Source organism: Cyanistes caeruleus, chromosome 13, assembly GCF_971803275.1.
Source record: "Cyanistes caeruleus chromosome 13, bCyaCae1.hap1.1, whole genome shotgun sequence".
Taxonomy (NCBI): Eukaryota; Metazoa; Chordata; class Aves; order Passeriformes; family Paridae; genus Cyanistes; species Cyanistes caeruleus.
This window is the reverse complement of record NC_141713.1, coordinates 14,273,677-14,297,594: the sequence shown is the minus strand read 5'-3', so window position 1 is coordinate 14,297,594 and position 23,918 is coordinate 14,273,677. Positions and strand designations below refer to the sequence as shown.

At 38.1% G+C, this 23,918-nt stretch overlaps 2 protein-coding genes across 8 annotated transcripts in view; one reads left to right on the top strand and one right to left on the bottom strand.

The window, feature by feature from the left end:
• The window catches only part of MYO1E (myosin IE), a 226,931-nt gene that overhangs the window by 56,704 nt on the left and 146,309 nt on the right, over nt 1–23,918 (top strand). The window lies entirely within an intron of this gene.
• The window catches only part of CHRNA7 (cholinergic receptor nicotinic alpha 7 subunit), a 38,918-nt gene continuing 31,126 nt past the window's right edge, over nt 16,127–23,918 (bottom strand). The window contains exons 8-10 of the mRNA XM_086849034.1: nt 22,982–23,068; nt 22,217–22,326; nt 16,127–20,160 (exon numbers count right to left, since the gene is read on the bottom strand). Coding sequence (XP_086705160.1) covers nt 19,642–20,160; nt 22,217–22,326; nt 22,982–23,068 — 716 coding nt within the window. The 3' untranslated portion in view covers nt 16,127–19,641. The remainder of the gene's footprint in view (nt 20,161–22,216; nt 22,327–22,981; nt 23,069–23,918) is intronic.

Below are 23,918 nucleotides of genomic sequence, written 5' to 3'. Positions count from 1 at the left end.
GCTACACATCTGAAAGCCAGGCTGTCTGGAATCAGAATTAACTCTCTTGGATATTATAAACCCTTCTAGTTTTATTAATTCTCAGTGTAGTTACACTGACCTTGGTCTCAGAATATTTCTGATTAAGGGCAGAAATAGTAATTACAGATTACATAATTGTAATTTCTACTTGAACATCAGCTGCTTATTCTTTTGAAGCTGTATTGTAAATGTAGGATTGGATTAATTTTTATCCTGTACTTTTGATATTGATAGATTAAAGACTGTGTAGAAAAACATTAAAATTATGGAGAGCTGAATCTTCAGCTGGCTGAGGGGCTTTGAGTAAAAGGACTGATGTTATGGTTGATGATAGTTACAAGCCTTTTAATGTAATTCAGATTTGGAGATTTCCATAAAAACTCTGACTTCTGGCATCCTCTAAAGACTGTAACACCCACTTGGTATTTGAAAACAAAGGAATTCCCTTCTATCAGTGCTCTCTCTTCGCTCATGGGATTCCACCCTAGGAGTAAGTACTCTCCTGTTTGGATGTACTGGGTTTGTATTTTGTGAAATGTTGTTCTGCATGGACACCTGCCAGCAGCTGTGGGACTCTTAAAGCACTTGCAGTGGCTCTGTCTAAAGCAGCACTACATTAGTATTGCAGCTACCGAAGCCACCGCTGATCTGCATTTGTTCACTGTGCTGCATAATTTAAGTCTGATGTTTATACCCTTCACTGTCAATTTAAAATGTAGCATATATTTTCTGGTGCTTTCTGTTATTTATTCTTTATGAGTTTTTTAAATTTAGTAGGGTAAGTAGGAGGCCACTCCCCCCACAGAATGAATGCCAAAGAATCAAAATTTTTGGAGGAGACTGAAAATAGAACAAGCTTATTTGAGGTGCTGAAGAGGTCATTGCAACACAGGTCATTGTTTCCTTGTGAGCACAGTACATTCCACTGTCCCGTTGGTCTCCACACTACTTTTCTATAAACCTGATTCCAGCTGCAATGGAATTTCAATCTCTCTTTAAGTTCTTTGATACTTTATTTACAGTCATCATCTGGCTCATCAGTCCTGTTAGATTAGGATGAGTTTAACTGTTTTAACTCACTGTGAATTTGTTACTTGGGTCCCTGTGTCTAATCATATTCTTTCTAGCCAAATTGACTCAAGAGAACTCATGCCATGTTTGCTGTCCTTTCCCACCAATTCAAAGAGAGGTGTTAATCATTCTGATTAAGGCCAGCTTCATTCTCATAAACTCTGGCCAAAAAGAAGGCTCATCCACCTTGCTTCTGATCCTGTAGCTGTAATGGCTGATAGCAGACATTTTGAGTCGCTGGTTCTTTGATGATACCGTGAAATTCCCAGGAGTGTAGTGATGTGATTATGAAATGTGAGAACATTTAAGGGATGTTTTGAGGATGAATGCATTCATGTTTGCGGGGCATTAGCATCCTGTGGTGCTGAAAACCAACAAAGTTAAACATTGATATTTACAGTTTCATTTTTAGTCTTTTTTGTTCTGATATGTTTGTGGAGAATTGAGGATATATTGGAATGCGTATGGTCATGAATCAGTCAAGAACATGTTGACATTTTGTACTTTATATGTGATCAAGTTATTCTTGAACTTCTGCACTTGCTGAACCTTTTACATTTGCTTTTTTTGTTTTTTAATGGCAACAAATCAATGTGAAGCTGACGTGTAAAGTGTTTTACTTTTCCTCTTTCATCCTATATAGGTTTTTCTTACTTGTCTTTCCTATTTTCTTATATTTTTTTTTTCTCTCCTCCATTGATTATTGTAACCAGGGGCAGATTTTGCAGTAGCTTGTAGTCAGATCAAATTCTTCCTGTCTATAAACAGAAAAGTCCTTGTACTCATGTTGTCTGTATAGTCTCAGTGAGAATCATGTAACATTTAAGTGCCCTTGAAAGATGAAATGCCAGACCTTGCTCATGCATCAGCTCTGTAGCATAATTAAAGGATGAAAATGTATCATACTGTTTTATGCAGGTATTTGAATGCTAAGTGAGGAAAGCTTCAATCTTTTTTCTTTTTAATTACATTGTAGCATGAAGGTTAAATCAGATGAATTATAAGACTCCTATGCTTATGCTTAGCGTTTTAGTTACATATATCCTGGTTTATATGACTGTTAAACAATGACAAGTTTTTATATATTCATATATAATTTTATTTATGTGCACATACACAAATATATCAATAGCATATGACAGTTAAAACATTCAGCCTCATGATTTGTGGAAAATCTGTTGCTTTTCTGTTGGCAGACTTGTATAAAATGAGTGAATTGTTTATAACTGACACTACCGAGTGCTGCAAAGAGACACACATTGTTACAGGAACTTGAGCAATTTTTCCTTCTGAACTTCTGTTTTAGAAGGAGTCTGGCACCTCAGGCATTGAATATGGGAATATGTTCCTGCAACCTCTCACCAGGAAATGGAGAACACCTCACTTTTCCATATTTTCTTTCAAAATAGAGAAAAAATGTTACTAAAAATCTGTATTACTGATGAGTGGGAACACTCTGCAGTCTCCTTGCGTGGCTTCTGAAAATTAAATGTGTGCCTGGACATCTGCTTCAGATTGAAGAGCCTGAGAAGGGAAAGATACTTAGCTAATTCAATGCAAGACTATTTTATTGCTAGTTTTACTTAAATATAAATCTTTAGGAAGTCATATGTTACATATTAGGAATGAGATTAGTTGGATTCGTATGCAATTTTTAACTTTGATACAATTAATCATCACACACAATACAAAGATCATTAAGAACAAAGTATGTGTGAATTCTCCATTATTAGTGTGGGAGGCTACTGTAGTTGCTTCAGCACTCAACAAAAGGAGTAAAATTTTTGGAGGTACTCCATGATTGATTTAGAAAATGAGGGGAATCTTATCTGCCTTCAGACACAGTGAGAGAAGCACCCTTCTTCCTGGTTTTCCTCATCAGAGAGGAGTCTGTAAGGACCTGTTGAAAAACCTACTGTCACTTCTACATTTGTAGCAACACTTTTCTATCCTTGCATCCTAAGCTGTCCTTTATGCTGACCATAAAAAGTAATTTTGTTCAAGTACAGACACTTCTGTGGTGGAACCGTAATGCAGGAGAGGAAATGAAGAAAAACATAATTTCCAATTAAGGCTGCAGAGAGAATTTAGAAAGACTGAATGTAATTACATAGATTGGAATCTGTCCAGTGTTCCAGGTCTAACAGCTCTATAATGAAATAAAAACCTTCTGTTTACAAATATTTTATTCTCATGAGTGTATCCTACACTGGGCTCCAATCAATTTCAGTATTACCCAAAAGAAATAAATGATGCTGTGAGTGGGAGTAGCATTGTAGGGGCATTCTTTTATTGATATCTTCAGTGATTTTTATCTTCTGAGCCATGAGATCTAATTTGTCAAACTTCATTTTTCTGTTTTTTCATAAGCACCTCTAGAGCAGATGAGACCTTACTCCACTGATCTAAAACAGGTGGTTCATTACAGGGAAGACAGGTCTGGTGGAGTTTTTTTCCTCCCTGTCTCTCATAAGGGATATTAGGGAGGCAGAAATACCAACAGCTTGGTATTTGCTTTCTGTTGCAATTAATTAGACTTGATTTAAATCCATTTCTTATTCCTTGATGATCTTCCCAAAAACTAATCCTGAAGGTCAATGAAATTGTTTTACCTATTGAAATATTTCTGGTTAATATATGGGAATCTTTAGCTGGAAAAGTAAGTGCAGTGCAGGATTTGGGGGCAGAAATCAGAAATTAATTGGATTCATCAGTATGTTCCAACGAGCTCAATCTGCTCTTGAAGGAGATTGTCTCTGGTGTTCTTGTGCACAGCAGTGGGGCTGAGGGAGGAGTGGTTACTACAGTGAGAATTGATAACCATTGGATAAACAGGTGGATAATGCTGAACAAGCTGGCACTTGGGATGGATGGAAACTCATTCCTAGTGCTTGAATTAGCCCAGTCTGCAGTGCTTTGTCCTGGCAGACCTTCCTTCAAGGAAACTTAGACTTGAAGAAGATGATATAAACAAGAACAGAGTCTATTATTCTGCACTGTGAATAGTGTATTCAAGTAAGCAAGACATCAAAAATTCATTGACCTTCAGTAGCAGAGAAACACCTAATTCTTTTAAGCAACAGAAAAATTGGTTTACAACAATGTAAAAATCAAATGCATTTCTAACCTGAGCAGCTAAAACCAAAATTTCAGCCTTAGAGTATCAGTGACTAATCTCCTTTTGGGGAAAAGAGAAAGGCAATAACAAAAGTGTTAATGGGCTGTGACACACAGACAGTAAGGCTGCATGGTTGGGTGACATTTATGACCTTAAACACTGTGTCTTGGAGTCTTTCTCTCTGGTACTGCTGGCATATTCTTGAGTGGTGTTTTTAGCACACTTGACATGAATCATATGTATTTAAAGAAATTAAATTAAGAAAAAAAAAAGTCAAGTCTTTCTAAATATAATTCCATTATCTTGAAAAGGGAAGTGCCAGCAAACTTGTTTGGAGTGATACAAATCCATACATTTCAGCCATACCTTTATCTTCTCAATTATGAGAAAATTGCAGCTTACTGAACAGATGCTGGAAAGAGGAGCTAGGGTCTGTTAAATATTCAAGTAACTGAGCAGAATCCTTTCCTGGAAATTATTCCATAGCTATAAAAATGCAAGTTTTACTTTTCCATAGTAAGAAGTAGTCATTCAAAAGATTGTTCTGATTTTATTACTGCAGGCACTTGAATATTCAAAAAAGGTAGCATAGTAGATTTACAAGTATCAGTAACACAGATGTGTAGCAGTGGTCTGTGAAGAAAGTCCCGAGTACTGAATGTGCTGTTGTAATGAGGCACTGAGATGCAGAGTTTAATACCCAGTTAACTCTTGAATCACTTGTGATGCTTGGTTACTTTTGTAGTGCTCATATGTCATTGCTTTAGGAAAGAAGCGCTTGCAGTAGAAAAAAGGAGACCGTGTGGTTTACAAATAACTGCAGCACAGCACAGCCACACTTAGGAGATTGCACCTCAGTGTATCTCACTAACACAGCCTGCCTTCACCCTGCCCTCGGTGTTCTCAAAACAGACTTCCTAATGGGATTCCATCACCTATGGATGAGTAGGAGCTTGAAAACATGGACTTATTCTGCTTGTCTACATATAGACAGCTGGACCTGAAACTTGGGGGCTTTAAGGTGTTTTCCATGGTCAACGGGAATACAAAGATGGGAGCAGAGCCTGTTACTCTGGTGCTTTTTGATTATCCCTGATGTCACTTTGATTCAAACAAAAGGATCTTGTAATTTAAATCATGTGACAATTCATAGTATTTTTTCTCAGTCTTTTGAATATTTTTAATACGTGTACTAAAACAGTCCATAACACAGTCTATGTTTAGGATACAGAAAGGTCCTTTCTTCATTTGTGTGAAGTCTGGCTCTTCATGAACTGTCTACATTGCTGGTGTAAGAAGGAGAAGACCAGTGTGACCCAATAGCACACAGTGTGGTGCCGAGTGTCCAGCTGCCTGTTTCCCTGTGCTCCATTTGTGCATTTAGATCTGCAAGCCAGTACATCAGGAGGAAAGCAGCAGGCACAGACAGGCTCCTTATCCAGTTCTGCCCAAGGAAATGTCTTCACATGAAGATGTCTGACAAAAATAAAAAACTCCACATACCATGAATGGGTGTACACCTTGTTATAATTATTTCAGAAGTAGTTAGCCTCCCAAAGCTTCCAGGGGTCATGGAATTACTATGAAATTAAGGTGGTGTTACATCATTGCTAATTTGTATTTCCCTAATGACAAAAATCTGTATCTGCAGATGGTGTTTAGTTTATTATATTGGATAAATGCTATATGAGCTTTAGATTAGTTGAGAATAGTGCAAAATCTCGTAGATTAGGAGACCAGTGTCTGTAATTTTTCTCATGATTAGTTATGGTGGTGGTTTTGTCCATTTTTAATATACTATTAAATGTCATCTTGAACATATATTCCAAGGTTATTTTCCTGAAGGCATGATAGGTACAGATATGTTGGTGAAGTTACCACCTGGATCCACCCTTTCACTTCATTCAGTAGTATATAATCAGCCTGATTGAGATTTCTGTAGACCTGCAGAATTCAAATCCCAGGGTTTCAGTAGAATGTCACTCCTCTGTGTGTTTTTTGCTATTCTCTCTTTTGCTAATTTCTTTCTTCCAGTCCCTTAGTATAAAAATCAATTCCAAATATGGTACTCCTTGGTAGGACCTTCCAGATGTTTTAGGTCTATGAACTCTGCTTGAAAGAGTGGCAGAAAGAGAAGCACTGGGGAAAGGGAAGAGATCACCTGAGATCTGCCACACTGAAGCAGTAAAATCACAAAGGACTCTCCAACTATTTAAAATTATGGAGGGTATGCTTTATTACAGCCAGGCAGCACATGGAGTCATCTCCAACAGCTGTGCACCCCACCACTGCCCACATTCCCTATTTATTCCCTAAAGTATTACATATGCGTAGGAGTACACAATGTACCTAATACATATTCACTGCCTGGCTCCACCTGCTCTCACCTCATGGTAATGAACTCCACACCCTTTGGGTCATGCTCGGTTCTTCTTTTGAAATGGGTCTGGGGTCCTTTTAATTGATTATTAATGAAATCTCCCTCTTCCTTGGGCTTGAACTTTTCAACTGTGTCTTGTTGGCAGCTCTCCTGGTCCTCTTGGACATAGTTCAGATCTCTTACCTGCAGGTGCCGATACCGTTCCTTCCTTTCTACAATAGTTTATCTTTCTTGTCTCTTTCTACAAACACAACTTCAGACAAGTAAATGATACATGGTCCTATTCTAACTAAGCTTCAAAACAAGAAGACTGATTATATATATCCTTGGTCTATCAATTCATCTTGGCAACTGTTGAGCATGCATTCCTTCTACAAGCAGGAGGTATATAGCTTAACCATATCTAGTAATCATTAACTACCTACATTGCTCTTATCTTGGATTCTTTTATATTTCTTATATTTACTTTTAATTTCCTTCAATTACTCTTATTCTAGTTAAAAATCTTAATTTCCTAATTTTCTTAACTCAACGTGCCCAACAGGAGGATGGCACCAGAAGCTTTAGGCCTGTGTTTGGCTGTTTGCAGGATCTCCACAGTACATGTTCCAGCAAATTAATGTTTTTTTCACCAAACTTAAAAAAGTGATCAGGCCACCGTGTGCTTTCTTGCTCATGTTCTCCACAGCCTGCTGCAGGCACAGAGATGGGCCTACTTTGGCCTTTTTTCAGATGGCTCCGGTGGTTTGAACCTTTGCACTTCCTCAGAATGAAGTTGTGTGGAAAGTTGCCCTTTTTTAGGAAGAGATGGATCCAAGCTCCATTAGACTCAGTGGGAGTCTTCATCATTAATAGCTTTAGAAAGTGTAATCTCAAGCCCACAGTCAATTCAATAACCCTACTTGCAGTTTAAATTCTGCCTTGTGCCCTTTAATCTTTTTACCATTCCTCATCTTGGAATTAACTTCCTTCTCCAAAGGGAGTCTGTCAGTTGAAAGTCACTGTACATTTTGTTTAAGCTGCTTGCAAAATTTTTAATTAGAATAGTTTAAGAACTGAATCCCTCCAAAGATTTTTCCTTGCTTTGCTTTTTTCATCTGTTATTTAGAATTATGCTATTTTCCAGGGAAATACCCTTTTGAAAGACAGAATGAGGTTAGCAGTACAAGCTTCACAGTGGATTTAGAGAACATTTGCTAAAAAAATAAATTTAAAAAAAGTCTCAAGATAATACTACTTTTATATTTCTTGCAGTACTAATCATGGGTTTGAAAGAAGGTAATTATTTTGTCTTGAAAGTTCCTGTCACGATACTGTGATAGTCAAAATATGATAAAATTATGCTTTTTAATGGAAAAATTCTGAGGTGCATGTATAGAGATATAGCCAGTCAATATATAAGCTAATAAGTGAATTGCATTTTTACAATTGTATTTACATATTTGCAGAGTAATTTGTAATTTGGTTCTTCAAAGAAGTGAACATATGTTCTAACTTATTTCCTCATGCCCAAAATAATAATGGTTTTAAAGAAATAAAAAACCTGGATCATTACCTTCCTTTTGTTTTCCCTCAGGGCAGACCACCTCCAGGCTTAAGACTTTTCCTGTCAAGGCAATTTTAAACTGACACTTTTGATGTAACTATATTTCCCTTCTTTTCCAATTGCCTGAAAGCTCCAGAATCAGAACTGTTCAGAAAATTGAGAGGAGGTAACTCCAGAGATAGATCCTGTGCTTTCACTGAGTTTTGGAATAAATTCTGAATTATTTAAAGGACCCTGAGGATGGGAGTTTGTGATAAAATTCAAGCATCAATTGCTTACAAACTGATAAAGTTGAACTTGAAAAGATAAATTTTGGAAGGGGAAGAGTTTAACATCTGAAGAATTTCACATTTTGCTGGTTATAAAGTCCAGATACTACTGTGCAGTAAATACCACAGGCATGGATACATGAGGAGTATGTTACATGTTTGCAGAACATATAAAGATTGTTCAGGATCGTGTAAACTGCTTTTTAAACTGCAGAATTATATGAATAGATTTCTATTCAAAGAATAGAAATTTCTGTCTCAGAAAAGTTAATTTTGTTTTTCTTACATGAGGAAAATGCAGCAATTATAGATTTTCATTTGCCAGGTCACATAGGTACCATTTAACCAACTCTGTAATTGCCAAAACAGGAAACTCATTAGGACAGAAATGAAGCAAACTGAAGGGCTGTTAGACAGACTAATAGTGGCTTTTTTGAAGACCTGTTAATTTCACAAGCTAAATTCACTGTCTTGTTGATTTGAGATAATTACTGGAGTGGGAGGAGAGGGAGGGAGGGTTGGCTGGGTCAAGGCATTTCATAATAAGCTTGACAACTCCTGCAGGAAGATTGTGTCTTTTACCTGCTGGTATCTCTTAGTGCTAATGTTTGATGTCCTGTGGTTATTAAAGATCTATAATAGCATTTTAATCCTGCTCCACAGCTCTTTTACAGTTGAATTTTCACAATGCTTTTTAGTAGGGGCCCCTGATGCTTTCTTGGAAGGCACAAGGCTAGGCATAACTCAAGTCACAAGAAAATTCCTGCAATGATAAAATAAAGAAAAAAAATAACTCCAAAAGCAGATAGAGTTTAGTCTGTCATTTAATTTGAAATTTATGTACTTTCCTAGCCTTCCTTCCAACTTCCTTGATAACTTCAGCACATCTTGGTAACTGCAGCTTCAGGCATGTCTTGTTATGTGCTGCCTGTTTGGTTGTGCAATCCTTTTGTGAGAGCCGAGAGCTGACTGGGCCATTTTGGGTGCATCAGCACTGGGAGTGCTTCACAGATGTGGCACTCTACCAAGGACTGCTGGCAGCTGGGAAGCATAAAAATGGAGAATGCAGCTGTATGTACAGGCAGAATTTTACAAAGGGTAGAAAAGTAATTGTTGCTGTCCAAATTATATTTGTATGTCTATAATACCAACTTATTCTATGCTAGAAATAATTAATGTTTTGACAAGAAAGCCATGTTCTATAGGTTTTAAGTGTTTTCTTAATGCTAATATTTCACATGGATAGGTCACAGACATTTTCAGGTTAATAACAGTGCACTTGTGCCATATTGTTCCACCCCCTTGAGATTTCTTTCACATGCAGTGTGTGATGTTCCACACAGAAATGGCTAAATCCCATCTCTCTTTTTAATGCAAAATTTGTACTTTTACACTGAGGTATTTCAAAATATCCCCAGCCTGCATTCTGTCCTGGTGAAATCAGATGGTGTCCCCAACATTTTCATAAATGAGTATATTTCTGTTCATGCATACACCAATTTAGCTTACAGTAATAAATTAGCATCATAAAGTCAGCTATTTATAATGCAGTAGTATCTGGAAGTCAGTCAGTAATCGGTTTCTGCTAAATTTATTATTCTATAGCTCTTCTCTGGAAGCAGGAACACTCCTACTCACTTGCTCTGTCTGTAAACAATGTACTGAGAGTTATGGAAGCTTTATGTGATGTCAAACTCAATCCTTTCTTTTGTATGATGGTATAGACACTCAGTTTTTCCAGTGCACCTAAGAAATTAAATTCATATTTAATTAGAATATTGTCATCAGAAATTGAAAGTGTTTTCCCAGAGATAAAGTAGGAGGTTTGATAGCCCAGCAGCTGCCCTTTTAAACATAGATGCCACTGACTCTGACAGGAAGTATGAGGAGCTAATAAACACCACCAGGAACCATTTGCAAGTTTTCTATGAATCTGTGTGTAAATACAAGTCATGTTAGGCCATGTTAGTCCATCAATTGCCAAAGTGAAGCCAAAGGAGGAAGAGCAGGTACACCAGGTTGGAGGATGAATTGCTATCATCAGAAAGAGCTTGTCTGTGCTCACTGCAGGACTGCAAAGAGGGATAGGATGAATTTCTTCCCCAAACATAAGCTCTGAAAAGAACTCTTTACAAAGTAATAGCCAGTATTTCTCAGGCTTGTAGTGCCTTTAGTCCCTGAGCACATACTGCAGGAGGGATATCTTCCTTGGTACTGGCTTGTTGCCTCAGCAGAATCAGAGGTCTGTCAGTTTGCCTTGCAACTTAGACAAGCTTTTCAGCAAAATAAGAAGAAATTATTTAATCAGTATTAGGCACAGTCATATTGACAATAATTTATAGAAATATTTCAAATATAACCCCAAAAGACCTCCTGATAATGCCAGGGATTTTTTTCCCAAAGTGTTGTGCTGGTTTCTGTGGGACAATCCTGTCATCCTACTCATAAGCTCAGCTGTAACTCTTCAGCAAACTGTGTTTTTTGAGATTGTTGGCTGAACAGTTTGGCAGATGCAATTTTTCTGAAGGTTGCATATCTGCTTCTGAAAACTAATTTTCAGATCCTTACTGTACTCTTTTACCTTTCTTCCCTTCTTTATCCTACTTAGACAAACTCATGGAAAAGTATTGAGACCTAGAAATCCATCACGTGCTCTTGAAAGTCTCACCCATATTTGGACACCAGTTTTGGTAAATTTGTGGTCTTCATGGTATTCTGAACTTCTGATAGAAACTATTTAAAACTGACATGGATCTAGTACTTAAAAATTCCAAACATTGTACAGGACACTGGTCCTGCTGTCTGTCTAAGGGCACACTGTCCCCCCTGCAGAGTTTTGCTTCCAGAGAAGTCCTGCTGAGTCTTTTCGTGCTCCTTGTGGGTTATTAGCAAGCGGCAGCACGACTCCCTGTGCCTGCACACAGAGCAGCACTCGCACACTCACTGCTTCAGCAGCTTTCTGACTCAGCAAGAGCTCGTTCTCTGCTCTGCCACAGAGCAGCAGATTGAGTGTTCTGCGGTGTGGGTACTGAAAATTTACTGCTTTACAGTTTCCTTTAAACTACTTTGGTGTTGAAAAATACATCTTGCTTCACCAGCTTCTTTAAGTACATGTATTTTTCTAGCTTTGCTCTGCTCTCAACACATGTTGGGTTCTAGCTTCTCTGTGATTTCATCATTTAGGCTAAAGGACAGTTAAAACCTAAAAAAGTCCTGTAAAAATAATTACACTTCGGGCTACAATCTATGGCATTCAGTCCTGCAACCACAGCTAAGCAAAGCTTGGACCATACGTGGCTGTGTCAGGTAAATGAAGGGAAAGTGAGTTTGTTGAATTGTTTTGTCAGGTGAATGGGAAAATCAATGCTGCTGCTGTCTGAGAAAGTACAGGAGTACCTGTAGCCTCATTGTGCTTCCCAGCCCAGATTATTTTTCCAAATCAGTCATGCCATTCGTGGCACAACACAAGGACTATTGAAGTTTCCATACTGACTCTGCTCAAGGGAAAACATTCACCACCATCACTGGAGGAGAAGGCCCTGTATGAAAATTGTCAGCAATAAAAGCTCGTTGATCAAACACGTTGCACACTAATAAGAAAACTGAGACATGAAAGCAGCCATCTCTGAAATGTCAAAGAATTGGTAAGTAAATGCAGCTATTTCTGAGCCCAAATGGCCTAAAGGTTTATATAAAGGTGACAAATACTGGTTTTATGCAAAGAGTTCTGGCATTGTTTATCTTGGAGAAAATAATTTTCTGTTGCTGCTATTACTCTGCCTGTTGTGCAAAGACTTGGTACGACTATTCTTTGGAGCTAGGGACAGGTTTTGAACTTGCAGAAGTTGCAAAATTAAGATGTGTCCTGTATACAATACTGGGCTAAATCTCCTGTAATTTACACTGATATAGGATTACTATTAAAATGATAAAGCAAATATATGGAAACACAAATTTCAGAATTTGCACTGTGCCAGTTTTATTGCTCCAAGTACACAGTATATTTTCTAGTGCACTAGGAAAAGTGCATGAGAAAATAAATGGGCACAGATCCAGTCTATCAGAACTGAGGCTGGACACTTTAGATGTCTGCAGTGCCATTCATTATGGGTTGGCTTCTGTTAGGTGCAGGGAACAATCCATTAAATGATTGCAAAGAACAGTGAGCTTTTTTAAAAGACAGGCTGTAGTGTGCTCAGCTAAAAGCTGTGCTGGCCGTAGGAGTTTGCACTTATACCTCATTCGACCCACACAGATTGCTTTGAAATTTCAGCAAGAAGGTTGCTACCCCCGTTCCATTATCAGCTGGCATAATAAAAGCCCTGGCATATTGCTGCTACTGAAACCTACTGTAAAACTAGGAATTCCAGTATATTTTTAGTGACAGAAACCATACTGGTTTTGAGCTAACATTGAGATTGCCTCTGCATAGATTTTTCTGAATACTTTGTAAATGTTTATTTAAGTCCTTGAATATGCTTATAATAACCCTGTTTCCCTGGAGGAGCAGACTTTATATGTGTATGTAGAAATAGGGGGAGGACAGTGAGGAGTTCTCTGAGTTAGATAAAAGGTGCTTTAAGCCATGACCAGCTCTAGACCTGTACCTCTGTGTGTCATCAAATGAAGTGCAGTCATCACAAATGCAGCACAGGTATGTTAAGGACACAGACTGAAGGCCCTCTGTGACTGCTCTGTCCCCAGTCAGTGTGGACCTGCTCCCTCTCAGCCCCATCTGGCACGAACAGCACAGGCTGTGCTCATCTGCTGGTGGTCAGAGACTCTGCTGGCTTTCTGGGCTTTGAGGGGCAGATGTGGTACTGATGACATGTCACAGCTCTCTGCTGATGATAATATCAAACCTGCCTCCTCTCGCTCTCTGCCAGTCCTTCATATGCCCTTTTTATTTTTCACTGTTTATTTTCAAAGGTGCATTACTTTGGCTTCTTGTCCTTGTTTCTAATCTCTTCACTGCAAGAACCTTTCAATTATAAACAGTGTAAAATGTAAAGTATCATTAAGCAATGTTACCACTTTGCTAACTGCAAACAGGAATGTGAATGTTAACCCTGACTGCAGAGAAAGATGCAGCAGATTATCTTCTATGGGTTATAAAAGTGCTTAGCAAAAAGAGAACTACAAGCAATGTCCTTATCGTTAACCTGGTTTCAACTTGGTCCAGTTTAAGATAGTTCCTGATGGTGTTACGATAACACCAATTAAGCTGTGTTGCAACCTGTAATTCCCAAGTATTTTACATTGTTACCTTTATCAAAGGAGAGAAAATCTCACTAGCTGATCAGTAGACAGCATATACTGTTGGTATCCTTGTTCAGAGCATAGTCAGGAGAACCAGAACTTACTTTCCATGCCCCATGGAGGGATGGGAGAGCCTGCTTTATCCTGCCACTGCCCTGCTGCCATGTGGGAAGGCCTCCTCCACTGCCCAGGCACCTGTGCACTGCAGGGCTGGCATGGACTTCCCACTGAAGCATCTTCTTTCTAGCACAACTTGGCACAACAACATCAGATTTTCTGATGAAAAGTCAGAAAACTTCAGTGTTAAACTCACACAGGATTTCTGAATGTCAGTCCCATAACATTTCTTCTGATCAAAATAGTCCACTGGTTAGGTTCCATGTGGCCAGAATTTGGAAGGACAGTGAGCAGTAAATGTGCTGCACTAGCAAAAGCAATCTCAAACTGGAATTCTTTTATAGGAACAAAAATTATTATTGAAATATTTTCTAGCTGTATGTAATACATGTACACTGAGAGATAAGATAATATTGTCTTAGGGATGTTGTGCATATATCCTGCTCTGGGATGCAGTTGGGTTTTTTTAGCCTAAAACAAATATATATATTTAATACTTGGTTTATTCTTATTCATCTACATACCTACCATGAACCAGACTAATACATAAATGATAACTGTGAGGTTTGTTTGATTGAATGTGTTCTTGATTCCCAAAATTTCAGACTCATTAGAAAGATTTCTTTGCCTTATATAGGCACCGAGGCATTGGGTTATGCCTTTAATTGTTTAGCTGAGATGAAAGCCTCTATATATGTTATTGTCATGCACACATTTTCCAGAGTAGCATTATATTGTGTTGCAATTGTGAAATTCCTGCTGGGTTTTGGTTTTGTTGGGGGTTTTCAAAGGTAAAAATAAATAGGTAGCTCAAATTATTTTGAAGTTTAAACTGTTATTCCTTGTGGACAAGTCACTGCAGCTCTGAAAGCCCAATGATTCACTTGTGATATCTTTACACGGATGCTAAGTTTCAGACTGCTTCAGAATACTTTCATTTTCTGTGAATTAATTGCAGCTTTTAATGTGTTTACTGGGGCATGAGAGACTGCTGTTTATTCTCTCTCTATGCCATCATCTGCAAATTGCTTAATAGCATAAATCAATATTACATAAATGCTAAGGTTTTCTCTCAAGCAGCAGGACCAATGTAACAACAAAAAGATAATAGTGAAAGGCTTTTATTTGTGGTTGTAGTGCTGTTGAGATCCCGCTGGATAACCAGGTTAGATTTGTTGTAATGTGGAGATTCTGTTCACAGCCTTTTAAGATTTACTGACTTTTTAAGATGAGGTTAGGCTAAGAAATCAGTATTCTTGAAGTAAAATACACCCTGATACACAGAGGATTAAAACTGGGTGGCTGATATTTTTAATGTCTACAGCCACGAGACCCAGTGGACTGTGATGGACTTTGCCTCCCAGAAGGTAATGGCATCGGGTCTGCTCATGAGTAAGCTCCTAAACCCCAGCAGCTCTCAGTCTGCCTCTGAGCCACCCAGATGCCCAAGAGCAGGAGCACACAGTGCTCTGATTTTAATCCCACTCATAGAGACTTCTGAGATGGAGTGTGTGTGATGGTGGCTCCGTGGGCAGTGCCAGGAGCCTGCCTGCTGCATGTTAAGATGAACCTGTTGGACTTGTTGAGGTCTGACAGTAGATGTGACACAGATTGTCCTGCTCCTCAGCACTGGAGAAGGGTGGGACACACTGGCAGAGTGAGCAGCACCAGCATGAGCCTCACTTGAGCATTTAACATTGTGACCACGGGACAGCCTGAGGACAGGCTTGTATGACTCGTGTGGTGCCCTGGCCCAAACTGGTCTTCTTCAGCTGTTCCTTACTTAGGGAAGAGTAAAGAGAATGAAGTCTCAGGTTCAGCAGCCCTTGATCTTTTACTTCTGGTGCATGCTCAGCAGGGTGTAAAGAAAGGAAGATGTTTCAGCTCTTGGGCAGGACAACTCATCTCTGCAAGAAACTACACTGACACATCTTTTTGCATCTGAGGGATATTCTGCTGATTAGATTTTTTTTCAACAGTAGCGAACAAACAAACTTTGCAGATGGAAAAACCAACAATTTTTTTCAGCTGGTATGGATTTGTTTTTACTCTCTTCTGTGTTAAACTTCCAAAAATAAATTAATACTGGCGTGGAGGCCAGTCCAAAATTTACATGGTATTTCAGTCCTTCTCAATTAACTTTGATTGCTTATATAAGACTGAAGTGTGATATATGTTTGGTGTGGGACTGGCTGGCAGGAGGATATGAATTTATATTTAATTATCAAAGAACTCTGTCATCCCAGATTGATATAACCAAACACATCTTTCTTCCTTTTATGGCTCTTCATGTTTTCTACCACTTGAGTTTTTTCCATGTTAGCAAAATGAAAAAGAATCAAAAGTCTCTTGATCTAAATCTTTTATTTGTACTGGACTGAAAAGATATTGAGTTGCTTATATGACAATCAGTACCTGACAGATGTAACATCTCTTTCTAATGCCCTTTATGCAATGTTTCTTAATGTAAAAAATAGTAAAACAAAGGAAAGAAAATCTGGGGCTTTGGTTTACCTTCTTGTCTTGTTAAAGAAGGTGAAGAATTGAATTGTCACAGGTGAACTGAGACTACATCCTGCAGCTAGAGAATGTAAAGAGAATTTAAAGAAATCTTTAAAAAAAGTCTTACATAGTATTATCAATTCCTATATAAAATAATTTAATATTTTAAATACTTTTTAAATAATTTATCTGTATTTAAAACTAAGTTTTTAAAATTTTATGTTTGGAATCTTTTTGGCATTAACACTTAAATAAATTTTTTAAATATTAAAAATTTTCTAAATATTCAGTACATTTCAATATAAAAACAGAAAAGTAATATACATTGTTCACACATAGTATTGTACATGACACCTGAGCTCTAGAGTGAGCTTTTGAATTTGTCAGGCAAGTCATAGCTTAGTTGTGGTGAACCACTTCTTATTCTCTATCTGGACTCTTTATGATTATAACAGATCTTTACCATCAATATGTAGACTTTAATATTATATACACATACTGTATACAGTATTTAATTTCCATCTCTATGTCCAGAATTGTAAATAAATATTTTTTCACAGCATTTAGATCAAAATATTGTTTAGCGCATACACAAATATATTTAAGACACACACAAGTTGACAAGAACCATACTGATTTTGCTCAGCTCAGTTACAGGAAAAATTAACTTATAGGTGCTAAACAACATAACGGAGGAGCCACTCATATTTAAAATGTATAACAAACTTATTACCAAATGTTTACAGGTTGTGTCAACAGTAGGAAAATGAGGATTCCCTTGTCCCCTTGGTGCATTTTCATTGACCCTGCCAACGATAAAGGCAGTGTGGGCAGAATGCTGGTGTCTCACAGCCCCTTCGTCAGCACCCACAGTTCTCTGACAGTTTTACCAGCTCACTGGGACAGACTCTGGCAGGACTTCATGTAAGGCCAAACTCTCCAGTTTTAAAGGGTAGGCATGTCTGTCACTGAAAATGAAGTTTACTGTCAAATTGTAACTTGCTTTCTCTATCCTCCTGTATTTAGAAAGATGATTTCCACAGATACCGTAAATGGATTTGGGTGGAAAGAGCGGGACTCTCATGCTTCCTATACCACATGCATCATGTACTGTGAGAGCAATAGCTGTGTCCCATTGTGCAAGGTGGTCCTCAAAAATCTTCGTTTTTCTTTGAAAAGCTATTCTCCAAAAGGACCCCAAAACTTTACAAAGAATAAATGGAACACCCTACACAGCTGTTTAGGGATACTTGCAGCAGGAAAATACACCAATGCAAATCAACATTGTCATCAGGAAGCCTAGCCTAGAAAGGTTACCCAGAAGAGGAGCACATGCCACGTGATATGTGCAGTTATTCACAAATGAACAAAACTCACATTTCAGAGTTTGCACTCATAGTTTCCCATTCATATGCAATCTATAAACTAGAAACTATCTGTAGGAATTGTTACATGGCTTATTCTAAATAGTTGTTCCTGAAAACGTAACTTATTGACAAGTAATTCTCACGCATAGTTTCAGGATGAGCTTACAAGAAGGTTTTGAATGTTTCACTTGCATTGAAGTGTGAGATTTGGAATGCACCTTTAGGAGAAGGAGAATCCACAAAATGAGAAATATCCTGCCTGCCTTTCACTCCTCCTGCCCTATCTCAGGCACAAAGGTGCTTGTGTTCAATCAGGTGAAGAGTGGTATCTGGGGTGACTGGGCTTGCTTTCCATGAAATTTGATTTTTGTGCTCTCAAGAGAGCAGACCTTGAGAAGGAAATTGCTACCTAGGGAGGATAAGCATTACAGCCACTTCATTTTAACCAATCTTAAGAGAGAAACTGAGGCCTTGAGCTTATTTCACAGTAAAAATATGGTACAACAACAGGCCTCTGTGTCTCTGAAGACCTCAGCCAAACAATTTGGATTCTGTAGGATAAAGGAAGCAACCAATGCTAAACTAATCCGCTCCCACATCTTTTACCACTTATAGCACAGGTTAGGACTACTGGTGTGCCAGTGAGGGACTAATTCTCAGCTCTTTTGTACACACAAAGTTTCAGGTCCTGGTATTCTCAGCTCAGCCCTTTTCATTAAGACATCAAAGTGACATCAAAACTAAGCATATATTGACAAGAGAATTTCAGAACCAAAAATAACATAAAGGGTTGAACTACTAGTTTTGCCTTTGCAAAAGTCTATCTAGACTTAGGAAAATTTGTTTTTAAGTTTTTACCTTTCCTTGGATGCATCTGCAGTGTGTATATATAAATATATATTTATACAGTTAATAGTTTGTATCAGAAGCAAGAAGCTTTATTATTCATTAGTACTCATCTGGTGATAGACTGAGCAGAAAAGGTGCAATTTTCTTGTAAAGACAATGTTACGGTGACTCAACGAAGGAGTTCTATTAAAGGTTAAGCATACAATAGATCAAACATTTAATTTTTAAATGAAAACCTTGATCTTGGGATTTAATGCCTTTTTTTTTTCTGCTTTAGAGTCTTCATTTATGCTTAAGCCTGTACAAGACATTGAGTTAATTTTTCCATACTGGAATCCAGTTAACGATAAAGAGAAAAGTGTGGGGGTTAGGATTTTTTAAACAAGTGATGATGAAGGCATCTTAAATCAATAATTTTTCTTTTTGATAGTTAAAATGGTTATTAGTTGAAAGAATGCCTTTCTGGGGAGAAAGAAGAAGCAGTAAACACTGCAACAATTACTGTGAAGCCTGTTTTAGAATTCAAACCAAATTTCTAGGTCGAACTCAGAAAACCCAGAAAGTCCTCTGAACTTTCAGGTTTCTGGTGTGTCAGACAAATTCAAAATCCTGAAAGTCATATATTTTGTATGCAAAGTACATGGAGGGAGTTATAGGGTGTGAGTGAGGAGCTGAAGAGCTACATAAGACATTTCTCCCTTTTCTCTGTTTGAGCAGCCATTTGGATTTAATCCTCTCCTAAATGTGTTTATGATCACTCATCAAATAGATGAGATGGACCCTGCTATCCTCTATAACAAAGTCTGGAGGAAGTGCCATTTCTGGCATTGCATACCTCTTATTTTGGAACAGCCAGTTCAAACATGTGTAAGAGGTGGTGGTGCAATACCCTGTCGTTCTGAAGGGACTTGCCATTTTCCACAAAAGAGCGCTCAGAGGAGCTACACAGACACAGCCCAGAGAGAAACTCTTGGCCTCCCTTCTGAAATGCCATCCTTCCAAAAGGAACTCAGGACCAGAGAGGGGGCGGACAAAAGAAAGCAGACAATGAGAAGCATTATACTCATTAAAAACAAGCAATCAAAAGACCCCACATTCTTATTTGCTACATACCAATCAGAGAAGCAGGTTTTAGTTAGGAGTTAGGCAAAATCTTTAGACACAGCCTCTACAAAGTTTGGTGCTGACATTAAAATACCAATTGTACAAATGATTGTGAATACTGAAAAGGCCATCAAGCAGAGCCGATCCACTACAGAGGCTGCAAATTTCCATTCATTGCAAATGGCTTCCTCTTCATCCTGGTCTCTGAATCGGTTTGCAATGTACCTGACCTCTTCCAAAATCTTGGCCAAATCTGGGTCACCTTCAGAGGGGTGGCCACTGTGCAGCAGGTTTTCTTCATCTGTTGGTGAGCAGGTCATCCTCCCACAGATGACGCCGGAATCAGTGGTGGGTGTGCAGTGCACCCCTTCCAGCCCCCTGAACCCAATGTACAGCATATTCCCATTACTGGATTGCTGTCCACTCACAGTGTTCATCTCCACACTGGACAGGCTACAGCGACGCTGTTTATGTTGACAGGCAGGACGTACTTTATCTTCCCCTGGTCTTTTCATCCTCAGAAACCAAGCACACCAGTTCAGAAGGATGATTCTTGTCTGAAAGACAATTTTTGAGAATAAGCATCTCTTCACACAGCCGCTGTTTCTGGTGCTGCAGGTATTCAGGCAGCTGAGGTGACTGGCCCATGGTCTCTGCTTAGCCTGCACCAACTTCTAGAAAATGGTGCTGGAGTTTTCCAGCTGATTAATTTACCAGTCACTGGGGTTCTTTTCTTACTCTAGCAGTGATATTGATTGCCTAAGACTGACTATCAGTACTGGGACTCCTCCCTCCTCTGGTGGGAGTGTCCATAGTGTTAATTCTTCCTGACACTTGAACAGTGACATGGCAGCCTTTTCCACCTTTACTAGAAACCATGGATTAGACAATACCAAACCAAACTCTTACTGAAGAAGGGTTATTTTTTAATAGTCTTAAAAACTCTGCTTTGGATGGTAGTCAGTAAAGTTACAATTCTTTTTCTCTTATTTGTGCTCTAATATTAAATTCACACCCATTACTGTTTGGGTGGGGCTGTTGAAACAGATTTTGGACTGGACCACCGAGCTTTAAAATGTTATGGCTCTGTTCTCATATTGTGTTCACAACAGTTGTAGATTTCAGAAAAGAGATCTGGATATAACATGAAGAAAATATCGAAAAATTACTTTGATTTAAAAAAAAAAATTGCTGATTTAATCTCTGTGTATCATTTTACTGTTTTCCACATTGCCTTAATCCAGCCTTACAGAAAGTGCAGGAAAGCCAGAGACTGTTCCACTTCAAATGAAAGCTTCTGTAATTTATTTAAATCAGATTTTAGGAGCTCATGCCAGCATTTCTTTTTCAGAGTCCTAGTGAAATACTATTGTATCATATAATATGCAAACCTTTTCCTATAATTAATATTAGATTTGGCCCATTTATTCTGACTGTGGATTGTTACTCAGAGCAGATGTTATATCCATGCAGATATCCCCGCCAGAGACAGATCTTGCCCCATTACTTTCTTTATGCTATCAAGCTTCACCAAGTAAGATAATATTTTGTTAATTGAGGGCCTGATCCAAAATCCACCAGTATCCAAATAACATTTGTTGGACTTCAGCTTCTCAACACTACAGCTCCTCAACATCAAGTACTCTGTGTTTCTGAGGATGTTTGGCTCAGGAGTAAACATTGTCCCCTTTAGGTCATCAAACACACATCTAAAGAGATCTACCTTTTATTCTCTTCACTGAAATTTACTTTATAGTCACCACCCCAGAACAAGCCAGGAAATATCTCATTATCTCTTGTCCTCAGGGTACTGCTGTATGCACATTATTTCCAGATAGTAAGGATTATAATAACTCATTGTTCCGGAGAGAAAGAAGAAGAAAGGGCTTTCCATCTTCAGAAAGGCCTGATGCTGCCATGGGCTGGGTGAAGTCAAAGGAGGGGACACCTAGCTGATGACAGTACTGTGTAGTAATCTAATATCAGCACAATGTTCTCTGTAAAACCCACCCCTCATAGAAAGACATTATTTAAAAAGTCTTAAGTGCTTAGAAAAAATGCTTTAATTCCTTGGACTTTACAGATGCTCTTGAACAGTGAAGTAAAGATCAGGATTTTCAGAGAATTCCCCTTTAGGGGCCATCTTTAATAGATGCTTTTTAGGCTGTGGATGTTTCTGTTTGGGCAGCAGCTAAGTATGTAGCAGCTGCACAGCTGCACCTCAAGAGTAATGTATTTCATGCATTTATCATCTCCATCAGCACCTTACTCTATTCTTCTACCTGGTTCACTTCTAACATCTAAAGCTAATTTGAAAATCACCTTCATTTTTATATTTATGTTTTAACAAAATCCTGAATTGCATGTAGCTGTTTTGAAGGAGATGAGGAATTAGTGGAGATATATTCATTCTCTCTTGCACAAAAACATTTTCTAAGAAACCAACCACATGGAACATATCTGGACACTTAATTTCTGGTGAAACTGCTTTTCCAAACAAAAAGTCTGGGAAGGATTTGTATGTTTTTAACAGTAGAAGGTAATCATGGGCAACTAGCTACTCTATGAGCTGGACATTTATGCAATGGATAGTGAAGGAAAATCAAATCTTACCCATTTAGGCATTTTTCCTCCATCTGGATCATGATGGTGGTATTGTAGAACAATAACAGTGACAACCACAGAAAGACCAACAATAATCATAGTGCTGGCAAAATACTGAGCTGCAAAATAAGGAAATAATTACAGGAACATTCTTTGACTGATACAGCTTTCATAAGGGATGTTTATATATGCATTCATAGCATTTAGTTCTTTTTCCAGGGTAGTGCTGCTCTAGATACTTCTGAAAGATTTCTCAACAGCAGAAAGATCAGACATTATATTGAGGGCATAGCCAGCATTTATTTGGTTTTTCTGTGGAACTGAGCACTGCCTTTTCTAAGAAACCTGGACACAGGGTGCCTTCTAATTTTCTTTCAGCATTATTATATAAACTGACTAGTACTTGTCTTGAAAAGTTTCTCTTTGTATGAACAACTACAGTGAGAAGATTTAATTATATTTAGCTCATGTATTCCAATTTCCTAATTAGAATTAGGAATACAGAACACAATCTGGCCAATTGTGTCAAAACTACAACAAATTCTTCCATGGAAAATTGATTCTCTTATGTTTTCTGTTTTCCCCAAATACATATATATTCTCTATTTCATTCAGAGCAGAGAGCACCCATTAGAGCCTCTCATCAATTGGCAATATTTTTCTAACTCAATTGCAGTCATCCATTTTACATCTGGTGATTTTTCTTAATGCTGGCCTTTGTGCAAAATCATTGCACCTTGTTTGCTGAAAAAATCCAAGTGACTAAAAGCTTACCAATTAAGGGCACAGAGTCAGAGGTTGCTGGCATAATTTCAGCCACAAGCAGCATGAAGACAGTGAGAGACAATAAAACCGTTATACCTAAAAGATAAACATAAAGTATGAAATCATACCAGTAACTTACAATTATAACAAAGAGAGAAACAAAATGAATCTGAAGGAGTGCTCTGTGCAAGATGCAATCCCACTGTAACCCTGCTCCAGCCCCTTAGTGGTACTCCTGTCCTTCCTTGTGCTGCCTCAAGTTCAGGGTAGCAGTGTTGCCAAACTGGCACCAGTGCTTGCACAGACATAGATATTTTTACATCCTTGTAATGGTTCAACTTTTCTCATCATTTGCTAATTAGCTGAGGCAACTCAAAGCAATTCTTGTGCTGTATTAGCTTTAGAAACATGGTGTGAATCTGAGTATTTGAGCATGTGACACTTGATTAATTGTCATGGAAGCTACAGGTGGTGTGATACATAAATTTCCTCAAAAGCAGATTTGCTGTCTTGGACAGAATTTGGCAACCTTTGATATTGGTGTTGGGTTCTGCAGGGGATTATGCCCAAGCAGTCTTGACTGTTGATTTTTGGAGTTTGACTTCTGTTGCTCAGTGATGAGTTCCCATCTTTCCAGAAGAAGATTTAACTCTTTTCTCAGAACTAGACTTAAACAGTAAAGAGTCATTGTCAGGTGGGAAAGGATTAAGGAACAAAGAATTCATCTTAAAATATGGTGAAAGACAACTTAATTAAGGAGGCTATTAATCATAAATTTAACCATATTCTGGAGAAATATCAAGTTTTCTACCTTTTAACAGCAATGTTTATTTAGCAGAAGTCAGTTCATTTGAATTTTTTATGGGACAAAAGATTTCTTTATATAAACTCCATCTTAAAGATTAAGTACTCAAAATCAGATTTGTTTTACAAATCATTGCTTAAG